Raw genomic sequence first — 16,538 nt, forward strand, 5'->3', positions numbered from 1 at the left:
CCGGCTCGGCGGGCGCAGGCCCGGGGCTGCGGCGGCGCCGGGCCCGGAACGGCGCGGAGGGGGCGGGGAAGGGGTGTCGTCGTCGTGCGGTCCGGGGAGGAGGCGGCGGCGGCGGCATGAGGGACGAGGGCGCGGTAGGCCCCGAGGAGGAGGCGGGGGCGCGGGGCATCCGCCCGCCTCCCCGGACCCGCCCCGGTGACAGGTCCGGCCCCTGAGTCCCCGCCGTCCCTCTGTCCGCAGGCAGCCGCGAGGGTTATAGGGTGCCCGCGCGCCCGCTCGCGCCGCGCCTCAGCCGCCGCCGCGTCCATGACCGCGACCCCTCGGCCGGGGACACCCGCCGCCGCCGCCGCCGCCGCCGCGCAGCACCGCGCCCCGGGCCGCCGGCCCCCGGCCCCGCTCGCCCCCGCGCTCCACCGCCTGCCGTCCGCGCCAGCCGAGGTGAGCCCGGCGCGCGAGCCGCCCTCGCCGCCGCGACCCCAACCCCAGCCGCGGAAACCGCTGCGGGCGCCCCCCGCCCCCCCCCACCCCCACCCCCTCCCGAGCGCTGCCGTCCCCTCTTCCTCCGCGCTTCTAACATCATCCCTGGCTTGCCTGCCCTCCGGTCCGGGACTTCATTCTCATCTGTGCCCCCCGTGCCTTCACCTCCTTCTGGCTTTTGCTCCCCTCCCCCTACTCCCGTCCTTCCTCCTTTCGCTGTCTTAGCCCCCACTTTCTTCCTCTCACCTCCCTGCCCTCTTTTCTAGACCCTTCTCCTTTTTTTCACCCCGAGTCAAAGGTTAAACAAAAACCCCTTTGCCGCAAATGAACATTGTTAGCGTAACTCGTTTTGCTAAGGCGAGAGACCGTTCTAAGGCACGATCGATGTGCAGGAATGGTAGTGGTTCGGGTACCCAGGTTCTCCTAGCTGGGAAAGGGGATCGGGTCCCTGCAACAGCCTCCTTTCACTCGTGTCGTCAGTTTGGAAATCCTGAGGGGGGTCTGAAGCAAGTGGGTCTGTTTTTCTTCCCCAAAGTCCAGACAGCAGACTGCAGTGAGGCGCGGTGCGGGGACGGCCACTGATTAGTTAGTGGGGATAATATTATCGTTTGCTAAATATATTATGACATACTCTGTGCCTCCGTGAACAGCTCCCTTGACCTTGTGCGGCTCCTCCTCCCTCGCTCTCTGTCCCCCTCTGGAATTTCCCGGAGAGATCACCGAGGTACTACACCGCGAAAGCTTAGACCCTCGATTTTTCTCGTGTTTTTGTGCTGGAGGCGATTTCTGTGTTAGTGACTATTTGGATGTGTATGATCCATTTTCCTTTTTAAATGAATTTTTCTTTCACCTCAGAAAGACAGGACGGACGCCCATGTGAGAATGGCTGTGACTTTGGAAGAAGCTCCGTGGCTGGGCTGGATCTTGGTGAAAGCCCTGTTGAGGTTTGCCTTCATGGTCGCCAACAACCTGGTTGCTCTTTTATCCTACCTCTGCTATGTAATTGTACTTCAGCCCCTTCGACTGCTGGACAGTAAGCGGTTCTGGTATATTGAAGGATTCATGTATAAATGGCTTTTAGGAATGGTGGCTTCTTGGGGATGGTATGCTGGATATACAGGTAAGAGTGTGAGCACTTTTGTTTAACGCGTATGAAACAATTTATAATGTTATGCCTAAGTCAGGAGCCATGATTAAATATATATTACATTTGGGGTTGAAGACGCCTTGATGCTTTGGCTATTAAAAAAATACATAGAAAACAATTCTATTGAGTTTTTTTTTTTTTTCTTCAGAATCCCAATTTAGGAACGATGATATTTTCAGATGTATAATTTCATAGTTACATCCTGATAAATTCCTTGAATAGTATGTTTTTAATGTGATTGACATTGATTCAAACTGGTCTGCCAAGGCTCACCTAGAGGAATAGGAGTGGGTTATATAGGACTTGAGGGCTTATAAAATGAGATCACATATTTAGCCCATAAACACATTAGGAATTTAGAAAAAGGACTGGGCCATATTTGTGCTAAGATAGTTTAATAAGTTTTTTCATTTAATGTAGTATTGTGTTCACATTTTGAGTCAAGCAAAACATGGCTTTCTTTCTGTGATGTATGTTTCTTTTGTTTACTAGAATCTATATTTTAATCTCATACATGTGTATTAGAATATTAAATATAAGAATTAAGTTTTATCTATGCCAAACTAATTTATGTTCTGAGTGTCTTTAAGTAGATTTATATTTCTGCCGTTAAATTGCATTTTGGGGAGCCAGATTAATGCTGTTCTGAAGTGGACTTTTAAAGAACTAAATGAGAAGTAGTGTTTATTTTTATTTTCTCTTTATAAGCCTTATGTGCTTTGAGAACTTGGGCCTCTGATGTGAAAATTCTTTGTTTATTATGTTCATTTGACTTTTTCCCCCTAAGAATTACGAAGATGAAAAAAAAAGCATTGAGGTTTCTAGCACTTGTCTTAGACATTGAGGCTGTTATCATAGGATTTTATAATTGATAGTTTCCTTAGAGATCATGCTGCAGATGCTGTGGTCAGTGGAGTCTGTAGTTCACAGCTTGGAAAAGTGAGGAGGGTATGAGGGTACTCTCGGGGTCACACAGCATGGCAGTTCCCCGTTTTAAATTCTCTGTCTCCTTCTTTCCTGCCCAGGCTGCATCTGTAGATTTTATCCATATACATAAAAAAAGGACCGACAACACATAGCTTTTATGGAGTCCAACAGACTCTTGCTAGGTCAGAGTGCTCTCAGTTGCCCCAGATGAAGTCTTTTTTCCTTTTGGCAATGCTATTTATTATTCTGCAAGACCCAAAGCTCCTGGGATAGTGTGTGCATTGCTTCCCTGTCACGGGTCTTGCTGAGATCCCGTGCCCTTTGGGTACAGTAGGTGAGCTTCTAGTCCTCTTTTAGGACCTTGTGGTAGCAGTAGTAGTGGTAGAGGGGGAAAAAATGAAGTTCTCAACTATGGTGCTGAATTCTTATCTGAAGTACTGCTGTCTTAGAATTGCTTTGTTCTGTGTAGTTTTAAGCTTCCACAAATATGATATGTGGTACTCGTGACTTTGCTCTTTGTATTGTATACTTGCTGGCCAGTTTTAAGTCAACTCATAGATTAGAGTTCTAGAAGTTCATTCTACTTAAACCCAATGAAATTAGTGAAATGTTTGTGCCCGTGTGTGTGGTTTGTTTGTGTATAAGGGTTAGCATGATGAGAAGCTGAAAAAAAATTGGCGTTGACCTTGAGATTGTAGTGAGTGCAGTGATGCTGCTTGAAGTTAAAGTGAGTTAACCTTTGGCCACAGCATGGCTGCAAGGCATTTCTGAGGATATTTTCTTGTGGTGTCTCTCCCTTGCTGACTGTGGAACTGCGCAGCTTCTTTTGCCACCTGCTTGGAAAGTGGTCCTGGCATGATCTGCATATTTTAGTCTCTCTGAAGCATCTGTTCTCTTCAGGCTACTGCATTCTAACCATTTAAATATAGAATATTTTTGTGTTTATATTTTAAATGGTTTTCCAATAGGTAGAATGCTTTGAGAGGGTTTGATCATAAGGAAACACAATCAAGAGGTCAAACAAATGTAGAAATGACTTTTGTGGAAAGCCACAGCTGGGTCTAAAGCTACATAAGCAGGGGATTGGTGAGCAGATGTACCCATGAAAGAGGTTACATTAGCCTTTGTCTGGATTATGTATTCCATTTCTTCCCTTTGTATCAAGAGGAAGGTGGGATTCAGTTTTTTCCTTTCCCTGTGCTTAAGTTTCACAGACAGAAAATTGAACGCTGCCAAAGGGATTCTGCTCGGCAGATCTAAAATGTTCATATTTCAGAATAGAAATCGCCAAACTTTGTTGAAAAACACTTCTGAGGACAACTTAAATATTAAGTAATGAAATGTTAATTGGGAAGTTGGAGATTGAATATTTGTGTATAATATCATTTTTTCAAATTGTGACATTGAGTCTAAGACAAGTGAGTTCTCTGCTGCTTTTGTTGATTATCTAACCTATGCTACCCCAAAGGTAGGTACTTGGGCGAATGCAGCTATTTAAATTTAAATTAATTAAAATGAAAAAAAAAACTTAAAATACACTTTCCCAGTCACATCAATCACCTTTCAAGTGTTCTATATTAGGTGGGTGGTGGCTACTGTATTGGAGAGCACAGACACAGAACACTTCCATCCCCAGAGAAAGTTCCATTGGATAGATCTGATAAATAGTAAGTATGGCTTTTTCCTTTTTCTTAGGAAAAATGCATTTTGTCTTTATAAAAAGAATATTTTTCTGAACATAGTTCTAACCAGATTTCTTTGGGGATGATAGGGAGGATTTGTTAAAGTCTTATAAAATTGTGTTTTAATTTTTTTTTAATTTATTTTATTTTTTTGAGAGAGAACCTCAAGCAGGCCCAACACCCAGAGTGGAGCCCGATGTGGGGCTTGGGGCTTGATCTCACGATGCTGAGACCATGACCTGAGCCGAAACCAAGATTCAGAGGCTCAATTGACTGAGCCACCCAAGTGCCCTAAAATTGTCTTTTAATTTGAGGCAAATGTCACAAAAATTACTGCTTTAAACTCAGACTTGCTTCTTGGATGGTGAATGGCAAGGCCAGTCAAAGAACTTGAATGAACATTCTTATACTTAGTTTGTGTTTTTAGAGCTGGAGTACTGCCTGTGGACCCAGAACATGGAGAAAGAGATTCTCTGGTCTTTCTGCCTGTTTGTGACTTTCCAGGGGAACACATTTCTTTTTTTTTTTTTTTTTAAGTTTATTTATTTATTTTTGAGAGAGATAGAGAATGGAGGAAGGACAGAGAGAGATGGAGAGAGAGAATCCCAAGCAGGCTCCGCGCTGTCAGTGGGAAGCCTGATGTAGGGCTCGAACTCATGAACTGTGAGATCATGACCTGAGCAGAAATCAAGAGTCAGGTGCTCAACTGACAGCCATCTAGGCACCCCCAGGAGAACACATTTGTTGAAAGAACTCTGAGGACATTGGAGTTTGTTCATCCCTAGCTTGCTACTAGGTAGTGATGTAGTTGTTACCACATTTCCTTTCATGGGAAATGCTGTACAAACATCTCATGTTGAGGAAAAGTTGTATACTGTCTTTGACCTAATATTTTGAGAGCAAACAAGAAGAGGTACTAGCTTAACTAATGATCTTCTGTATATTTTATTCAGATCTGGGATAAATCACTTCCCTCCTCCCAATTTAAGTGAAGCATGGCAAATTTCAGAGAGATTTTTTTTTTACATAAAATGTGTTTAAAATAGTTCAATTTTTGTTCACTTTATTTATTTTAAATGTTTATTTATTTATTTTTGAGAGAGAGAGAGAGTGGGGGAGGGACAGAGAAAGAGAGAGAGAAAGAATCCCAAGCAGGCTCCACACTGTCAGTGCAGAGCCCAAAGGGCTCGATCTCATGAACTATGAGATCATGAACTGAGCCAAGGTCAAGAGCCCACCTGAGCCACACAGGCACTCCCCATTCACTTATTTTAATAAATTTATTGTTCCCCATCCAAACACCTTCAAAGTCTCTTATACAAAATCATTTAAAAAATATTCATTGTAAGTGGAAGCTCCAGAATTTCTAAAATTTTTTTTTAACGTGTATTTATTTTTGAGACAGGGAGAGACAGAGCATGAATGGGGGAGGGGCAGAGAGAGGGAGACACAGAATCTGAAACAGGCTCCAGGCTCTGAGCTGTCAGCACAGAGCCCAACGCAGGGCTCGAACTCACAGACCACGAGATCATGACCTGAGCCAAAGTCGGCCACTTAACCGACTGAGCCACCCAGGTGCCCCCAGAATTTCTATATAGAATAATTGTCTTTGGGCCATAGTCTGGCGGAAGGGAGCTGGGGTGTCAGGAGGCTTGCCACCAGTTTGTTTCTGCCCAGAAAACACTCTTTTCCTCAGATTGGGTATTTGTGGCTTTAGGGAAAGCGGATGGAGATTAGGTTTAGCTTCCCCCCATTCCCCAAGTGACAGCTGGCATGACTCCATTAGTCCTTGTGGGTTATTTGATTATTTGATAGTGTTTTACCTTTTTTGCTGGGATACACATTCATTGTGTGAGAAAAACTATTAGGAATTCTATCTGACATCAAAACTCTAGAGATTAAAAATATATCTCCTAGAGCAGTATTTTTCCACCTTTGAGTCATAAGCCAATTTAGTGTGTCAGGCTGAACATTGAAAAACAGTGAAATAGAATAGAATGAAGATAAAAAGATCAGAAACGTGTATCTGTACTGGGGAGTGCTACAGGATGTATTTTTTACTATAAGCCCACTCAACATTTGAAAGGCACTGTTCTAGTGGAAAGAGCCCTGCAGTTTAGAGTTGGGAGTCACATGGCTTAATCTGGCTTTAACTTCAACATCTCTGCTCACTGGTGGGGGTGAGATCCTTACCTGCTCAGTGCCCACAGCGCTGTGAACTCTTTACAGGTAGAGCTGTGGTCTTTATAACCCTAGAGTAAAGTTTCTTGCCAGAAGTTCACAGAGTTCCCCTTAAGTATTTCTTGAATGATTCCTTTTTTCTTGCACCTCCTTCCCCTAACTTCCTGAAACCTCTGATAGCAAACACATTGCAGTCCACAAAATGTAAACCCTGAGCTGGATCATGTTTTTCACACATGTACATAAATGCATCTATATATCCATCTCTTACACTGTCACATTTGTTAATTTATTATTATTATTATTTTTTCAACGTTTTTTATTTATTTTTGGGACAGAGAGAGACAGAGCATGAACGGGGGAGGGGCAGAGAGAGAGGGAGACACAGAATCGGAAACAGGCTCCAGGCTCCGAGCCAGGATCCAGGCTCCAGGCTCCGAGCCATCAGCCCAGAGCCTGACGCGGGGCTCGAACTCACAGACCGCAAGATCGTGACCTGGCTGAAGTCGGACGCTTAACCGACTGCGCCACCCAGGCGCCCCTCACATTTGTTAATTTAACACACCTTTACTGAGCTTCTATTATATGTGGGAACAGGTGCCCTGGAGATGCTGAGATGCAAAAGACATAGTTGCTGACTTTAAGGAGTTCACAGAAGCCTTGGTGGGGAAGACAGTGCACCAACAAAGAAAACATCCTGGTATAATGCTCTAGTGGAGATTTACCATGGGATTAAAGAGGAAGGGCTCCTGATCTCATGCAGGTGGTAGGTGGTAGCAAAGAGGGAATAGGGAACTTAGGGACGGAGCTGCTTTAAATGCCTTTTTTTTTTTTCCACTAGGGAAGTACTTGTCTGTGGGGTTAACTGGATAATCAGTAATTATATCAGATTTAAAAGACTTGCATAATGTGTCAGTTTGAAATTTGTATCTTTGTGATGATCATATTAGCTAGCTAGCATTTATTGACACATTAAACCAAGCGGTGTCCTGAGCGTCTCGGCCATTTAATGCCTACAACAGTCTTACCAGGTCGGTACTTAGCAGGATGGTGTAATGATAATACCTTCCTTTTGTTATTGTTGTGGAAATTCAAACACAGAGGGTCACAGTTATTTCCCTTTAAGCACTAACTGAGTTGATGTCACTACGAGTAGAGTCATTATTGATCTTTATATAATATTCCTAGAGTCTTTTAATCTTTACTACCTGTATGTCCTTTTGTTTCTGAGGCTTGAAATCTTTTTACTAAACTACAGCTTTTAACACCCGAAAGCAATGTCATTGCTATGGATTTCTGCAGGAGGTTAAAAAAAACCTGTTGCTTCAATAGAAATATTTGTAGTATACTATAAATTTAATGAAATGGCACTTCTTTAAATCTCTACCCTTACAGAGAACGACAGTTCAATTAGGATTTTTGTTTTTGAGTGCTTGACAATAGATTGTCAACAGAGTGAAGGGTTACTGCATGATATTAGGTCCATAACATCATGGGCAGAAATCCAGGCAAGGAATTTTCAGTGCAATGTTTTGATTTTTATATGAAAAAGTAGTATTAAATGCTTTGAACTCAGCAGTCTGGCAGTACTTTAAGTTTGGAATCTAGTCTTATTTCAAAGATCATATACAATTGAGTAATTTATTTAGATAGTTCTCTTTAAAAGTATACTCATTCATGCACACATACCCAGGAACACACGAAGCAGTATTGCAGTTTGTAATGGTTAAGACCACAGATTCTTGAGTCAAAAAGAGATGGATAAAACAATTCCTGCTTTCTTTTTGTTTGTTTGGCTGGTATTTCTTTGCCCATTCTTTGTTTTCAAACTTTTAAAATTACTTTGATTTCGAAGTAGTCTAGTAATCAACATGGAGTTAGGTTTTCACTTTATGAGTAAATTTGTAAATCTCTTTGTTTTAATATGAGTTGAATCTATTTATATTTATTTGTATGTCAGATATGCTTTGTTTGGGCTCTGGCATTTTATTTTATGTTTTCTGTTGGTTTTTCTTTTTTTTTATTTGAGAGAGAGAGAGAGAGAGAGAGAGAGTGTGTGTGTGAGAGAGAGAGAGAGAGAGGAGCAGAGGAAGAGTCTTAAGCAGGCTCAATCCCATGGCCCTGGGGTCATGACCTGAGCTGAAATCAAGAGTTGGATCCTCAACTGACTGAGCCACCCAGGCGCCCCATTTCCTGTTTTATATCAATTTTAGGTCTTTCGCTGTTTGTTGCTCTTTTGTTGTTGTGGTATTTAGGAAGGTTTGTATTTTTCTCTTGTTAGTTGCTTTATATGATGTTCTTAGTTCTCTGTTGATAGTAACTCTTAGTTCTCTTCTAGGAACAAAGGCAAAATTCTGTTTAAATCTTCTCTCTTCCCCTTTCTCTTCTCCATCACCCAATCTTAGTCAATACTCAGTAGCATTTATTCACAATAGTATTTGCATTTATAATATTATGTATACCTCTAGTACTTGATTTTTGAGCTTTAAGACTATCTGTTGACTCCAGCTATTATGTTAAGGTAATCAGTAAGCTTATTATACTTCCTGCTCCCAATTTTTGTTATTTGCATTTATACATTGTCAAGGCCTATAATATTTATGTTAAATTTATCACCCTTATCTCCCTCTGTTTTAGTCTTAATTCTTCAGTTAAATACATATATAATGCTAACCCAAGGACTTTTGCAGAAATTTTTCCCATTCTTTGGTTGGCTGAAGTTCATTCACTACTGGTTTCTCAATAAGGATCATGAGAACAATGTGGGAATTATTCTTGCAACATGTTTAGAACTTCATTTTTTTGTTGCTTTATACTTGAAGGACAGCTTGGCAGGTAATAAAATCCTTGGCTCACCTTTTCCTAGAGTAATATAGTGTTATACAAATGTCTTCTGGCATTCACTGTTGCTGTGGAGGTGTGTGAAGCCAGCTTGTTTTTTTCCATTATTAATGATTTTATCTTTGTTGCCTATCTGCTCAAAGGATTCTTTCTGTCTAATATTTAGTAATTGTTCTAAGATATGCTGGTATAGTATATGCTGGCTCATCTGTGCCCTTTTAATATGTGGCTTTAAGTCTCTTATTTAGGGAAGTTTTCTTTAATTATATCTTTAAATATTTATTTAGTTTGCTTGTTTTGATTTTCTTTTTTGGCGACCTAATTTTATATTTGTTGGCTCTCCCTTTTTAATCTGTCATTTTCTCATTAATTGTTTTAAACACTTTTTAATGTGTGTAAGTTTTTAAAAAAATTTTTTAATGTCTATTTTTTGAGAGAGAGAGAGACAGAGTGTGAGCAGGGGAGGTGCAGAGAGAGAGGGAGACACAGAGTCCGAAGCAGGCTCCAGGCTCTGAGCTGTCAGCACAGAGCCCGATGCAGGGCTCGAACTCACAGACCTTGAGATCATGACCTGAGCCAAAGTTGGATGGTTAAGCGACTGAGCCACCCAGGTGCCCCTCATATGTGTGTTTCTATCTTTAATGTCTCTTACCATGTCTTCTGCACTGTCTCTCTTTGTTCTCATTTCAGTTTCTTCTTCATTTCTGTGACGGTTTTGTGTATTCTTCTGTTTCTTTCTTGAGTTCTATCAGTTCATGCTTTCACTATTCCTGTTGCCTAGACATTTCTTCCTTGAGTTCTTATATTTATGCTTTGTGATTTTCTTCATAGTGGTAGTGACTTCACTGATTTTCTTAAATTCATACAAGAATATTTAGTTATAATTTTTATCTTATATAGTGTAATATTTTTCTAGTGAGCATTCTTTGACATTTGGTACATTGTGCTGCTCATTTCTACCATTTTTCTTACGGTATCTCTAAGTGAATGCTGTGACAGTTACCTTTTTATTCCTTGTACCTTAATGCGTTGGATTCTTCACAGTCAGCTATTTGCAGGAGGTCCGGGTAGGAGGGCCAAGGTAGATTCCAGATTTCTGCCTCAGAGAAAGTCTTTTTTACATATGGCACCTGGGTGTGCTTCTCTATGTTGCCACAGGTCCTCTGCTTTTCTCCAAACCAGACTGAATTTAGGTGGCTTTTTGCCACCAACTCTGGACTTCCCACTCCTTCCTTTGCGGCTGTGAATGGAGGGACACAGCCTGAGTGTGCCAATGTAAACCCTTCTCTTTAGGGAAGTGCGTTTTTGCTGTTGTTTTTGGAGATCTGCCACAATCCTCATCACATGCCATATTCTGTCTCTGTCTCTGTCTCTGCTTTTCACTCCCATCACAGATTCTGTCTGATGTCAGTCTTGTTTGATCTCAGTCCTGATCTCATGATTTTTGGAGTTTTTATATTTCTGTTTTTTTCCTAGGTTTGCTAAAAGAGAAGTTTTGTAAAGTTTTTTTTTCTCTTTTTCCTTGTTGCTATGTGTATTTTTCAGACTCTTGTCTGTAACTCCCCATGTTCGTATCAGAAAATACAACACAAGATTTTTATTCAACTATGTGTAATTCAGATAGCTCTGTCACCATTCTGTTGTACTACTAGTTGATTATTAGAAACTGGAGACAAGTTTTACCACTTAATTTTCTTTTTTTAAAAAACGTTTATTTCTTTTAGTTATCTCTACACCCAAAGTGGGGCTCGAACTTATGACCCTGAGATCAAGAGTCACATGCCCCTCTGACCGAGCTAGCTAGGTGCTCCCCTAATTAATTTTCTTTAAGGTCTGTCTAAAATCAAGAAATAGCTTCCCTAATTTTTCCCCTCCTAGTGGTTCCCAAACTGTTTTGATTCTTGGACTACTTGTCAGTATAGGTAAGACATCCACTCTATTTCTACTTGGCTGCAGTAAAAAAAAGTCACCAAAATGAATGGAAGGAGTGAGTTACCTTTGGTAAGAATTCAGTAAGGAATATGAATGAAATGTAATATTAATACTAGTCTTTAGGGTCTGGTCTGTGGATCACCTGGAAAACTTTAAGGATGGACAAACTTTTGTATTCATGCTCCTCAAACCTCAGTAAGTATATTTAGAATATATTACATGCATTATATATATTGAGCATATGTGTAATATATATTAGTTATGTAAAGTATATTATATATTAAATCTGTTATAGTGTATTTGTAGTTTGTTATAAACTAGTTTCAAGAGTTTCTTTTCAGAGTTTACAAACTCGTGGCCATATTCTATAGCTGATGTTCTTTATTGGCCCTTTGTACTATTTCAACTTTTTTTAAATTAGTTCTCAACATTTTGAAATTAGGGAGATTTCACAGAACATAAAAAATAAAACCAAGACTTCCTTGGGAAATCGGAATTCCAGCTGTGCTGGGTCCTCATTCCTGTCTGGCAGCAGTTTGCTGGAGCTAAGTGATGGCCACCTCCTTTAGATGGGGCCTGGGATCTCTAGTGCACCCGAGATATCCCACTCCGTCCTTGTCTTCCTCTGGGCCTGCTTTGCTCATTTACATTACCTGCCTACATCCCAGAGGCATAGATGATGTTCATTTAAAACAAAACAAAATGGAACCTCAAATAACAATTACTAGTCTCTTTCTGGTAGGCATTTGATAGTTTTGCATGTATATGCCTTACAAGTGCCTATAAACTCATGAGTTCTATCATTGAAAACTGAAAGTTTGTTAGAGACCTCGGCTGTGGATTTCATGTAGCAGAGGCATGTGATGGGAACTAAAAAATGAAGTGCCATTAGTAAGAACTGTGGCCTCAAGGTTTTTCAATTCATGTACTATATTTCTAAGCTAGTGAAGTGTTTCCTACTATTTGTACACTCATTAATTAATAGAACCTTCATTTCGTCTTCTGAATATAATCGTATAAAATCTAGATTATTAAAATTCCTTCCCTTTGCTTTTCATATTTTGAAATATGAAGAACAAGGCAAGCCCAGTTGATTTCTGTATCTCTAAATTATAGTAAGATAGTTAAAAACTAGTATTGTAAAAAGCATGCATAAATTTTAGTTATGAGGTTATACTTTTTCTTAGGGTTTAATAGATCTGATAAAGTTTGCTAGCATAACACCTTTTGTAAACTTTTTTTCTACTCATTAAACTTTAAGAAACCATTGTGAATCATGTACATAAGACATGTTTTGCATATGCTGTTAATTCGAAGCTTGCATTATTTGGCACTTTAAGGGAAAAACATCTGTAAAGTTAAATACATCAAGATGTTTCTGAATCATCAGAGGACTAAACTATGATCAGTATGGATTTAGTGTTAAGAATATATAATATATATATTTAAGTTGAAGTATAATTCACATAGCATAAAATTCACTGTATTAAAATGTACAATTCAGTGCTTTTTAGTATAGTCACAAGATTGTACAACCATCAGCACTGACTAATTCCAGAACATTTCATCACCCCCAAAAGAAACCCAAGCCAGTTAGCAGTCACTCCCCATTTCCTGTTCCCTTCAAGCCCTGGCGACCATTAATCTGTGTTCTATCTTTATGGATTTGACTATTCTGGATGTTTCATATAAATGGAATTGTATAATATGTGGTCTTTTGTGCCTGGCTTCTTTCACTTAGCATAATGTTTTCAAGGTTCATCCATATTGTAACATGTCAGTACTTCATTCCTTTGTATGGCTGAATAATACTCCATTGTATGGATAGACTACATTTGTTTATACATTCATCAGTTGGTGCACATTTTAGCTATTGTGGATAATGCGATGAACATTCATGTACAAGTTTTTGTGTGAACATATGTTTTCAATTCTTTTGGACCTAGAAGTCAAATTGCTGTGTCATATGATAATTCTATGTTTAACTTTTTGAGGAACTGCCAAATTGTTTTCCATAGCAGCTGTCCCCTTGTACGTTTCCACCAGCAATGTAGAAGAGTTCCAATTTCTTCACATTTTCACTAATATTTATCATTTTCTGGGCTTTTGTTGTCCTTTTAATTTGGCCATCCTAGTGTATGTGATTATAATTTAGATTTCCATTTCTCCGATGACTAATGATGTTGAGCATTTTTTCATTTGTTCATTAGCCATTTGTGTATCTTTGGAGAAATGTCTATTCAAATCCCTTGCCCATTTTTATGTTGGGTTATTTATCTCTTACTGTCTTTTTATTGAAACTTATTGTTAAGTTTCTTTCTATATTCTGTATACTACACCATCTGTTTTTTCATTGGTTGATTATACTTTTGGTGTCGTATCTAAGAAACCATTGCCCAATTCAAGGTCATGAAGATTTACACTTAGACTACCTTTTGAGTTTAGCTTTTATATTTAGGTCTTTGATCTATTTTGAGTTAATTTTCCTATATGATGTAAGATAAGGGTCCAAACTTCATTTTTTGTTTGTGGATATCCGGTTGTCCTAGTGTTTGTTGAGTACACTGTTCCTTTCACATTGAACGATCTTGGCACCCTTGTTGAAAATCAACTGGAATTGATTGGAATCAGTATGAATTAGTATTCAGATTTGGGTTATTAAGTGACCCCTTCCTACCTCTTTATTGAGGAGATGCTTCCTAGTTATGTGTTTTACTAGTAGTTGTCTTAGAAATATGGTTATAGGGAATAACTATTTCCAGTTTGCTCTCTCAAGAAAACAGAACTTCAGTTGTATCTTGTGTGATTGATCAATCAAATATTTATTGACTGCCTGCTGCCAGTTAGTAAAGTTATTAATTTGTAAGATACTGTGCTAGAGAGTATGATCTAGATTAATTCCAACCAAAAGGATTTTGGACATAGTTTTTATTTTTTATAGATGCCTTTGGGAATACTTGAGTTTGCTATGAACTGTGTGTCCAAAATGTACCAGGTGCAAAGTTTTCTGAAAAACAGAGATCAGTATGCGCATTTTCCCTTAAGGTGATGGTTCCATTTTTTAAAGTTAAGTTAGTTCCTTGCAGAGAAGAAAATTAACTAGAAGCTAAATTTATTTTGTAGAATAAAGTATGGATTACATAGATAAAGAACAACGGTGTCATTTTCAATAAGAATTGCAGGCTGTTTTTTATGAGTGGAATAAAATTGCTTTTTGTATATGAGAGACTGAGTTGGGCAGTCATTTTATTTTTATTTTACTTTTTTTAATTGAAGTATACTTAATATACAGTGTTGTATTAGTTTCAGGTGTACAATACAATGATTCAACAAATTCTATACATTACTCAATACTCATCATGATAAGTATACTCTTGGTCCACTTTATCTATTTTACCCATCCCCCCAGGGCAGTGATTTTAAAACTGAATCATTTAAAGAAATTTTAAGCCTCAGATACTTTTATACAGATGTATTTTTAACAAATAATAGATATTGCTAAGTAAGTGTGATGTTAGAGATAGCATGATATATTAGAAAAAGTCCTTGACTTTTGAGTTAGTAGGAATTTAGTTCCTGCCACCACCACTTGCTAGTTGTGTAATTTCAAGCTACTTACTTATCTGAGCCTTAGTTTTACCACCTGTAAAAATGGAGATTATATTTATCTCATATGAAGCTTAAGTGTAACGTGAATAGCATGGTATTTGTTATTCTATAAATGATAACAGTAATAATAATATTATTATATTAATGTCTAGGAAAACAGCTGTGTTAATCTCTGGGGAAAAGCATGTCTAAATGAATAAAAGCTAACATGGGATAGTTTGAGAAATACATTTGACAACACTCAAGTGTAGTTAATAGTATAGCTCAATAAAGTTCTCTAATCAAGAAATAAAAATAATTTATCATTAGTAATTTAAGCCATAGTCCAACTGAAATATTAACTAGTGTTGATGTTTATAAGTTATGAAATCTTCAAAGCAATTTATGTTTAACAGTGTTCTGACTGCCTCCTCTGCAGGCACTGTGCTGGTGGTGGGGGAACGGTGGCAAATAAAACAGCACTGCCCCTGTTCTTCTGCAGTTGACTTTTTCTGTGGGAGACAACAGGAGTCACATGGTAACCATGTGATCACAACTGTGAAAAGGGCTGCAGAGAACAAGTGGAGGGGCTGTGGGAGTAAGGAGGGCCAGGTTGGCTGCAGCATGGAGTGAATGAGGCAGAGAGGAGCAGGGTTGGGGAATGAAGGGAAGCTGAGGAAGCCAAGTCCACTGAGGTCGTGTAGCGCGTGTTGTGGATTTTGAAATTTATCCTAAGAGGAAGCTATTCAAGGACTTTAAGTAAGGGAATGACGGAATCAGACTCACATTTGTAATTCTGCACTCTGCCTGCTTTGTGGAAATGGATTAGAGAAAGTGAGGGTGTGCAGGGGATGCCCTTGGGAAGATTCTCACTTTATCCGGGTGAGGTGACAGTAGCCTGGTCTAGGTGATGGCAGTAGAGATGGAAAGAAGTGAACCAATTGGAGAGTTTTATAGGAGGAAGATGGTCAGGAGTTTCTGAGCGATAGGACATAGAGGATGTAGTAGAAGGGCAGGTGACAGGGATGACAGGGTTTCCAGTGTGAGCTGCTGGGTAGATGCGGAATCTCAGAAGAGGCAACGTTGAGAGGAAAGATAAAAATTTGGCATGGGGTAGGATGAGAAGCACCTTAGTGGAGCTCTGCAATGTAAATGGATATACAGTCCAAAACACACAGGAGAAACCTGAGCTAGAAGGAAGAATTGGGAAATTAGCAATAGTATTTAAAGCCAGAGGCTGAAGGAGGTCACCTAGAGAGATTGTAAGTACCTGTAAGTACTGAGTGATGAGAGGCCCAGAACCAGACTGAGGAAATGCTGACATTTTGGAGGTTGGGGAGAGCGGGATGCTTGAGCCTCAAAAGGAAAGGCTAGAGAAGCCAAAGGTGTGCCTGCCCTAGGAATGTGGTGGCAGAAGTCAGCAGCGTTTCAAGGGAAGGGCTGGGTGAATGCTGCTGACAGTCTGTTTTGTAAGATCAGAGCTGATTTATTCTTTTACTGCATTTGGCAGGAGCAGCTTCTTCGAGGTGGTAGGAGTGGAAACTAGATTGTAGTGCATTGGAGGTGATGACGAATGGGAGGAGGTCTAATGGAAACATGAACGTGTGACTTACCAAAAGTCTGGCTGTCAAAGAATAGAGGGCAATAGTTGCAGGAGAGAAATTGGGTCAAGAGAAGGCTTTTCAATTTTTTTTTTTATTTTTTAAGATGGAAAAGTCTAGATTTTGAACCACTTAGAGTAGTTCATGATGAAACCATGGTCA

At 39.8% G+C, this 16,538-nt stretch overlaps 1 protein-coding gene across 4 annotated transcripts in view; it reads left to right on the top strand.

The window, feature by feature from the left end:
* The first annotated feature begins 386 nt into the window (after positions 1–386).
* LPGAT1 (lysophosphatidylglycerol acyltransferase 1) overlaps positions 387–16,538 on the top strand; it is a 74,167-nt gene continuing 58,015 nt past the window's right edge. For 2 of the 4 annotated variants that reach the window (XM_042976564.1, XM_042976567.1), the window contains exons 1-2: positions 387–438; positions 1,333–1,597. In XM_042976564.1, coding sequence (XP_042832498.1) covers positions 1,360–1,597 — 238 coding nt within the window. In that variant the 5' untranslated portion in view covers positions 387–438; positions 1,333–1,359. Of the gene's footprint in view, positions 439–1,115; positions 1,202–1,332; positions 1,598–8,533; positions 9,250–16,538 lie in introns of those variants that run through there. The other 2 variants (XM_007096161.3, XM_042976566.1) reach the window with 2 other exon arrangements.

This window comes from Panthera tigris, chromosome F3 (assembly GCF_018350195.1).
Source record: "Panthera tigris isolate Pti1 chromosome F3, P.tigris_Pti1_mat1.1, whole genome shotgun sequence".
Taxonomy (NCBI): domain Eukaryota; kingdom Metazoa; phylum Chordata; class Mammalia; order Carnivora; family Felidae; genus Panthera; species Panthera tigris.